Source organism: Lichenostomus cassidix, unplaced genomic scaffold, assembly GCF_008360975.1.
Source record: "Lichenostomus cassidix isolate B80296 unplaced genomic scaffold, HeHo_3.0 HiC_scaffold_46, whole genome shotgun sequence".
NCBI lineage: Eukaryota > Metazoa > Chordata > Aves > Passeriformes > Meliphagidae > Lichenostomus > Lichenostomus cassidix.
The window spans coordinates 1,672,062-1,681,344 of record NW_028147597.1 but is presented as its reverse complement, the minus strand read 5'-3'; the positions used below and the strand labels follow the sequence as shown (position 1 = coordinate 1,681,344).

Here is a 9,283-nt window from a genome sequence, read left to right as displayed (position 1 = left end):
TTGCTGCTGCAGCTCCACAGAAGGGAACAAAAGGGGATCTCTGGTGAAAACTTGGCCAGAAGATCCTTTGGTTTGATTAAAGCCACTGAGAGCACAACCCCTCATTGATACAGTCTTTGGCCATGGGAATGATGGAGAGAGACAAAATGAGAAATGGCACAAACATTGATATTTATTTGTCGATGTTAAAAATCTAAAACAAAGGAGAAAAAGAACACAAGGAAACCATCAAGAAGTATCAAACATGACTCATATAACAAGTGATTTACAGAAATTGGCAACCAATTTAATGATTCTGAAAACGTCCACTCATCAGCCTCCACACTGCAGCCTTGAGCTCCTGGTTCCTCAGGCTGTAGATGAGAGGGTTCAGTACTGGAGGCACCACTGAGTACAGAACTGACACTGCTAGATCCAGGGATGGAAAGGAGATGGAGGGAGGCTTCAGGTTGGCAAAAATGGCAGTGCTGAGGAACAGGGAGACCACAGCCAGGTGAGGGAGGCATGTGGAAAAGGCTTTGTGCCGTCCCTGCTCAGAGGGGATCCTCAGCACAGCCCTGAAGATCTGCACATAGGAGAAAACAATGAACACAAACCAGCCAAATGATAAACAGACACTAACCACAAGAAGCCCAACTTCCCTGAGTTTGGAGTGTGAGCAGGAGAGCTTGAGGATGTGTGGGATTTCACAGAAGAACTGGCCCAGGGCATTGCCATGGCACAGGGGCAGGGAAAATGTATTGGCTGTGTGCAGCAGAGCATTGAGAAAGGCACTGGCCCAGGCAGCTGCTGCCATGTGGGCACAAGCTCTGCTGCCCAGGAGGGTCCCATAGTGCAGGGGTTTGCAGATGGACACATAGCGGTCATAGCACAGGACGGTGAGGAGGAAATACTCTGCTGACATCATGAAGTAAAAGAAAAAGACCTGTGCAGCACATCCTGAGTAGGAGATGTCCCTGGTGTTCCAAAGGGAATTGTGCATGGCTTTGGGGACAGTGGTGCAGATGGAGCCCAGGTCAGTGAGGGCCAGGTTGAGCAGGAAGAAGAACATGGGGGTGTGCAGGCGGTGGTTCCAGGCTACGGCGCTGATGATGAGGCTGTTGGCCAGGAGGGCAGCCAGGGAGATGCCCAGGAAGAGGCAGAAGTGCAGGAGCTGCAGCTGCCGTGTGTCTGCGAATGGCAGGAGGAGGAAGTGGCTGATGGAGCTGCTGTTGGACATTTTCATCCACTAGGCATTGGAACCTGTTCATGGAGGAAAGGACAGTGAAAAGTCAGAGAAGACTATCCTGAGCAATGTCCAAGCCCTTTCTGCCAGCCCTGCCCCACTCTGCCACCCAATTTTCCTTTTCTCAGAGTTCTTCCTCCAGACCCATGCCTGGAGCTCTGCTGGGATCTGGCCCTGTTGCTGTGACAAGCAGTGGCTCTGCCCATGGACACCGAGGATTCAGCTCTGCTCTGCAGCAGTGGGGTCATGGGAATGGGGGACAGGGACCAGTCCTGGGTTGCACTTCATCAGACCAAACTGCCCCTAAGGCAGAGGAGCTTGGCAGCATCTCCTGTCCCAGGGCTAAGGAACAGTGACAGCCAAAGGCAGTTTGAGAGGATTTCCTGCTGTGCTCAGGGAGAACAGAGAGAACTGTGCAAGGCAAGAGGATTGGCTGTAACTCAGTGAAGGGTGAGGGGAGCTGCTCTGGTGCTCCATCTGTTCCCAGCTGCCCTTTCTGAGATCACGGGCAGTCACTGTGTTCCCCTGAAAATCACCCTGACACAGCTGAGAGCAGAGGGACTCACAGCAGAGCCAAATGGCTCAGCCTTTCTCAGAGTCTCAGCCCCACTGCTGGCCAAGGACACTCCTGTCCCCCAGTGTCCCCTGGAAGGCAGCTCACAGCTTGGATGGACACCCCGAGGACACACCAAGGGTCCTGGCCATGGAACTGCTTGAGGAGAGTCATTTCATTGCCAGCCTGCCAGCCTGCCCTGCCCAGAGCTGCCCAGGGCAGAGGGAGCTGGGACACCTCATTGCTGTGCTCACCCTGCACAGGAGGAGCCCCAAGGGCTGCGCCTGACCCTGCAGCTGCAACTGCCATTGCCAGAGAGCCTGTCAGCAATGCCAGGAGCAGCTGAGCAAGGCAAGGAGAGAGACAGCCGAGCCCTGAGGAAAAGCCTTTCCCTGCCCAGCCCTGCACAGCCCCTCGCAGGCAGCAGCAGTGCAGGACAGTCGCCCTCAGGCCCTGGTCAGCAGGGAATGGGCAATGGCAGGAGAGATGCCCTTCATCTCTGGTGCTGCTCTGCCGGCCCAGGAGGGGACTGAGGGCCCCGAGCCCCCGGGCTGAGGGCTGTGCTGGCTGCCAGGGGACACAAGAGCTCTGCTGCTCAGGGCAGCTGGCAGATCCCCTGCCCGGGCTGCTGGAGCCCTCAGGGCTGCAGGAGCTGCTCTGCAGGACAGCCCTGGGCACCCCTGGCTGCACCCCCACCTTCCCAGCCTGCAGCCATCCCTGGCAGCAGGAGCTGTCCTGCCCTGTCCCTCTGACGGTGCCCAGGGCAGCCCCGCTCTGCAGCACATCCTCCCCCAAACCAGAAACACCAGCAGAGCCATCCTTACAGTCATATCAGTGCTGTCATGTGTCAGCTTTAGGAGATCCCTGCAGCCAGAGACTTACTGTGTCAGAGGTTGTGCAAATTTCTCCATGAATAAGCTCAGAACTGTCCTTCCAGTTGCTTTAATCCTCTGTCTGCTTCCCTCCTCTCAGGTAGCTGCAGGCAGCACCCTCAGCCCTGCTGGGCTGGGAGAGAAACTGCTCCTCAGGAGAAATGTCTTTTTGAAGCTCATCTTGGTAGCCAGGAGTTCGCTCTGTGCCAGGAGCCCAGCCCAGCTCAGCAGCACAGCAACAGCACAAGGACTTTAATGAGCCTCTCAGGGCTTTCATGTTGTTTCCATGAGACTCAGTCCCTGAGAGAGTGTTCAAAAAACTTCTCAAGAACTCAAAGTCAGATTCAAACTTCCAAGTATCTCAAAGTTTCAATGTGTCCCACTGAGGGACACAACTGAAAAAGTGTCTCCAGGTTTCAATTAGAGCAGAACTCTGGAGGCAGTGATGACAGCTGGGGACAAACAAGGCAAAGGTGTCTCTGATGCTGAGCAAACCTGGATGTGCTTCAGGAATGCAAAGGGCCAAGGCCTGAGCCCCAGCCCCTGGCATGGCAGATCCTGTCCCTCCCTCAGTGCTCAGGGCTCTTCCCGGGGCACTGGCATGTGGGGATGTGCAATGCCAAGGGCAGGACCATGGGGCAGCCCCTGCCAGGCTGCTGGGCAGGGACAAGGAGGCAATGAGGCCCCAGGGCTGCAAGGGTCACTTGTGTCCTCCTCATGGCCTCAGGGCCAGGGACAGCAGCCATGGCCAAAGTGCTGCACAAGTTGGCTCTGTCAGGGCCTTGCAGCTCCTGCACATCCCTCTGCCCTCTCCAGCCCAGGCTGTCCTACGCTGTCCATGCCCTGCGCCTCTGTCCCTGCAGGCTGTCGTCATCCCCCGGCTGCCCCACCTCGCTGGCCCTTCCTTTGCTGACAGCTCTGCGTCCTGCCTGCCTCTGCCTTGGCACACAGAGCCTTGGGCTTGATACCAGAAGGGTTAATTCTATTTTTACTGTGCCTGTGAACTTATAGCAGGGAAGCAAAGCATGCAAGGTCTGCTTTCCCAGCGAGGATGGTTGGAAGAGAAAAAGAAAACATCTGGCTAAAGAGTGCAGTGATAGAAAAAATAAGGACTGGATCTGGGAACTTGGGATGGGTTTTATGGTAATGGGTAAATTGTAATACACATGTAGGCACTGTAGATAAACAACACACTTGTAGAATCATGACTCCATGTAAGGTTAGGAGTTATTCCACCATGGGACCTCAGATCTGAATAAATGATGCTCTTTTTAACACCAAATTATGTTAAGGAGTCTCATTCTGATATTTCAGAGATATGGTGACAGCAGGGCCACACAGAACCAAGGAGTCCACTGTGACACTATGGAATCTCATGGAACCAAAGAGACCATTGTGACAATGTGTGACAATTGGCTCCATGGAACCAACTGTCCATTGTGACACTGCAGATCCAAGGAGACCTTTATGACACTGAGAAACTTTATGGAACAAAAAAAATAGTACATTGTGACAGAAAAAAGCATCATGGAACCAAGGGTCCATTGTGAAACTGTGGGGCTGCATGGAACCAAAAAGCCATTGTAACACATCAGGGCTGCATGGAACCAATGGTCCATTGTTATACTGCAGATCCAAGGAGACCATGGTGACACTATGGAACCTCCTGGAACCATGGGTCCATTGGGACACATCAGGGCCTCACAGAACCAAGGACTCTACTGTGACAGTGTGGAACCTCATGGAATTAAGGTGACCATGTTACACTATAGAACCTCATGGAACAAAGGATCCATGGTGACACTGAGCATACAAGGAGACCATTGTGACACTGAGGAACCTCATGGAACCAAGGGTCCATTGTTACACTGGGGAGCCCCGTGGAACCAAGGGGACCATAGTGACACTGTGGTTCTCCATGGAACAAAGGGGCCAATCTGATACTGCTGGGCCTCATGGAACCAAGGGCACAATAGTGACACTGTGAGGCTCCAAGGGACCAAGGCAGCATTCTTATACTGCAGAACCAAGGAGACCTTTGTGACACTACAGGGCATCATGGAACCAAGGGTCCATTGTGACACAGCAGGTACTCATGAAACCACGGAGGCCATTTTTACACTCTGAGGCCTTGCAGAACCAAAGAGCCATTGTGACACTGTGGGGCTCAATGGAACCAATGGAAACTATTGTGACACTGCAGGGACTCATGGAATCATGGATACTATTGTGACACTGAAGCCTCATTGAACAAAAGGACCATTGTGACACTTTGCAGCCCCATGGAACCAAGGAGTCCATTGTGACACTACCAGACCTCATGGAAGCAAGGAACCATTGTGACACTATGGGGCCATGTTGGGCCAAGGGACAATTGTGGCACTGTGTGGCACCATGGAAACCAAGGAGACCGCTGTGACACTCTGGGGCCTCATAGAACCAATGGGGCCATTTTGACACTGCACAGCCTCATGAAACCAAGGAGAGCATTGTGACACTGCACAGCTTCACAGAATCAAGGAACCACTGTGTCACTGTGGAGGCCAATGGAACCAAGTGGTGCATTGTGGCACTGTTGGGTCCCATGGAACCAAGGAGCCATTGTGACAGTGTAGGGTGTCATGGAACTAAGGGGCCACTGTGACACTGTGGGGGTTGATGGAAACAAGGAATCCATTGTGACTTGTAGGTACCCCATGGAACCAATGATCCACTGGGATAATGTGGAGCCAAGCAGTCCATTGTAATGCTGTAGAGCCTCATGGAATCAAGGAAATCATTGTGGCACTACGGAGGCCCGTGAAGCCAAAAGGCCATTGTGACACTCATGGAACAATGGAATCCACTGTGACACTGTGGGGCCTTATGGAATGAAGGAGACCATTGTGGCACTGCAGAGTGCCATGGAACCAACAGAATCAGTTCTGACACTTCAGGGCCTTGTGGAAGCAAGGGGATCATTGTGACACTGTGAGGCCTTGTATAGCCAAGGGCCAGTGTGGCACTGCAGGGCTTCATGGAACCAAGGGACCATTTTGACACTTTGGAACCAAGGATACCATTGGGACACAGTGGGGCCTGACTGAACTGAGGAGAATATTGTGACACAGCAAGACCTTTTGGAAACTAGAATCCGTTGTGACAGCTGGGGTCTCATGTCGCCAGGAGTCCAGTTGTGACACTGTGAAGCCAAGGAGATCATTGTGACACTACAGGGCCCATGGAACCAAGGTGACCATTGTGACGCTAGGGGCATCATGGAACCAAGGGGCCATTTTGACACTGTTACTAAAAAATCAATAACAATAACAGAAACTCCTTAACACCAATGTAGCATTTGGAAGCAGCATTCTTGATTCGGCCAGATGCACAAAGGGATATCTCATCTGAAATACCATGCATGCTGAGTGCAGGAAAGTTCCTGTTGACAGACTGTATTTTACATACATATTCATTGATTGTCCCAGAAATAACATACATAGGATAATAATTTCTCAAAAATCATAAACTTCATTTCCCTCCCATTTACACATGCATTTTTCTGCCCTTGGGAGTCACTTTGGGGGTCCCTGGTGGTTGGTGACCCCAAAGTCACACCTGAATGCCTGGTGAACTGGTAAAAATTGCCAAAACTGGAGCTGTTCAACTGCAGCAACTGGAGTTCTCCTTCTTCCACAATGGGCATTGTGCAGATCCATGGGCCAGTGGTTTCTGAAGAATAAGAAATGTGTGAGCTCCCCAGGTGAAGATGATTTTTCATCTGGTAATATCTTCCTCGTTACGGGAGGTAAAACTATTATATAGTTTCTGTTTGTAACTCACCATCCCTCTTGATTCATAGTGGCTTTTATTGCATTTGCTAAACACTGATTTTTGCAGGGTCCCACTCACCTCCTACTCGGTTTGGGGGGTCCCACTCCATCTTTTACCCCCCCCTTCTCCTCATTCCCATCTACCCCATCCTCTGCTCACCCCACAGCTCCTCACCCAGCACCCTGGGGTGCTCCCAGCACCACCAGTGCCACCAGTACAGCCCCAGCTATCCCCACTTGCCCCATCCCCAGTGCTGGGCAGTGCCCACAGCCCCAAAGCAGCCTTGCTGTGCCCTGGGTGTCCCCAAAGCAGCCTTGCTGTGCCCTGGGTGTCCCCAAAGCAGCCTCACCCCGAGCGGCACTGGCAGCACCAGTCCGGAGCAGTGTGGAGCTCGGGGGACATCAGCCGTGCCGGGCAGGGCCGAGCCCCGTGGGAATTCCCTTGGAGCTTTCCTGAGCACAGAGGCCTGAGAGACCTTTCCAGGACAGACTCAGGCCAAGGAGCCCTTGAGTCCCTCAGCCCCACATCGGTGTCTGCTGGAACTCAATCCCCCTCCCCATCCCACAGCAGCTCTGCATTTCCCTCCTCCAGCCTCGGTCTCCAGCACAGCCATGGAGGCTCTTTTGGCTCTGCACTTTTCCTGCAGCCACCAAGGCCAGCTGAGCTCTGCCTTTCCCACACTCAGCCCTGCCCAGCACAGGCAATGCCCAGCAATTCCTTGTCTGCTGCTGGCCTTGCTGTAACCCCAGGCAGCAGCTCTGTGGCCCCTTTGTGCCCCGCTGCCCCAGCCATGGTGCCACAGCCCCCTGTGCAGCCCAGCCCAGGCCAGGAGCATTCCGGGTGGGAACAGCCCCTGTGCCGTGGTGCCCACAGCAGCCCCTGGGGCTCTGTGCCCCCATGGCCTCCCTGCTGGGCAGCCTCTCCAAGCTCCTGCACAGCCCATGGCACCTGTGGGCCTTCCCAGCCAGCCCTGCCCCAGGCTCTGCCGGGCTCGGGGCCAGCAGAGAGGCCGGGCAGGGCTGGCCATTGCCAGGAACAGGCCCTGAGCCCCGCAGCAGGATGGAGCTGGGGCACAGCCAAACTCACCCCCAAACCTGGGCTGAGCAGCCAGGGCTGGCAACGGCCGGGGACAGAGGCTGGGCTGACAAATGTCCTGGGCTCCCTCCCTGCTCTGTCCGTGCCACCAAGGGCACAGAGCAGCCTCCTCTCTCGGCCACTTGCCTGTTTTCCATGCCTTCCCCAGGCCCTGGCTCTGCCCCACAAGCCCTGGGCTCAGTCCTGCCCCTGCACACTCACACAGGCTGAGATGGACACTGATGGTTTCTCTGGCAGCTTCTCTCAGCCCAGCCCAGCTCCCTCCAAGCTCTGCCAGCTGCCCTGAGCTCTCTGCAGCACCAAGGGCCTCTCCCCAGCACAGCCCAGCCGCCTCTGGCCCCACAGCCCTGCTCAGGCCAGGCTGCTCTGGGCAGTGGCCCCACGGCCTCAGCCCCTCTGAAGGGCACAGCAGCAGCTGGAGCTGCCAGAGGACTCAGCCCCAGCCATGGGGGAACGTGCTTGGCCAAAGGAAAAGGAGGCTCCCTCTTGATGCCTGATGATTTTTGCCTTTTATTTTTCATATACCCTTTTATATATTTTTATACCTCTTCCATACTTTCTGTATCCTCTATCCGCTTAACCTACATACTTGTAATTTTTGGAGTCTGATATTCTTCCTCAGATTTAAGGTTCTGCAAGGCAGAAAGCCTAAATATTTATAGTAAAAGGCCAGAGAGCCCTATGCCATCAAAAACTCTCTAGAACATATTTAATAAACGGCGCCCTAGCCTCATACTGGTGGGTTTCTTTAGAATAGGGGGATATTACTTCTTTTGTTAATTTTCCTATTGGGGAATTCTGGAATGATAGGCTAATTTGAAAAGTCTATAAAAATTTTATACACATTATATGGTGTGTGCATCTCAGCAGGTTCCACCTTGGAAGATCTGTGCACCTAGGTTGCTATTAAAATACCAAGGTAAATCCATCTCATCCCTTTAATCATGTCGCCCTCATAATTCTAAGACCAACTGAAAGGCAGCACTGTGTGCCCTGCTCTCCTGTCCAGGAGATGCTGAGAGCTCTGCAGCCCCTCCTGCCATCCCATCTGCCCACATCAGCACAACAGCCCTGGCCTTGTGGCCATCAGGAGCTGTTCCTGCTCCAGGCCCAGGGCTCATCCCAAAGCTGGGGCAGACAGAAAGCTGTGCCCATTGCTGTTCATTCCTGCTCTGATGAGGATGCATCCTCAGCAACTTGGAGGCTCCCTGAGGAATTTTACTACTCCAGAGGCTTGTTCGGTCTTCAGCTCTTCAGTTCAGGCTCCTTAATATTTGAAAACATCCTAAGAAGGCAACCCTCTGGGAATCATTTATGTCTTCAATTGTTTTGTGGTTAACTAGACCAACTCCAGAAGTGTATTCAAAGGAAATACACTATATTTAAAAACAATGAAGACAGACTCTTGGTCCTGTTTGGTTTTTCTTTTCCTGTTCATACATTTTTATCAGCAATCTCCATCTGATATTGATCCCCAGCATCTCCTAATGCAGTCTGAATAAATATAAACATCAAGACCCTTTATGGCTGACAATCAATCAGACTCTGTCCCTAACCCCCACCCCACCATTTCCCTCATCCAACCCCTGGGACTCAGAGCAGCCTTGTGCAAATCTCAGCTTCCTCCACTCCAGGCTGCACCTGCAGCTTTCAGCTCCTTGGCACAAACTCCCAGCTGCTTTCCTTGGAGAAGGAGCTGCCCGAGACACAGAGGGATGTTCATTT

The 9,283-nt window shown here is 53.1% G+C and overlaps 1 protein-coding gene across 1 annotated transcript; it reads right to left on the bottom strand.

Moving 5' to 3' along the window:
• Window positions 1-286: 286 nt before the first annotated feature.
• Window positions 287-1,219, bottom strand: LOC146421927 (olfactory receptor 14J1-like). Its single transcript, XM_085046889.1, has one exon. The coding sequence runs from the start codon at window positions 1,217-1,219 to the stop codon at window positions 287-289; it is 933 nt and encodes a 310-aa protein (XP_084903015.1).
• Window positions 1,220-9,283: the final 8,064 nt, after the last annotated feature.

Coding starts and splice junctions, on each gene's coding strand:
- LOC146421927 (XM_085046889.1), bottom strand. CDS start 1,219: ATGTCCAACAGCAGCTCCATCAGCCACTTCCTCCTCCTGCCATTCGCA.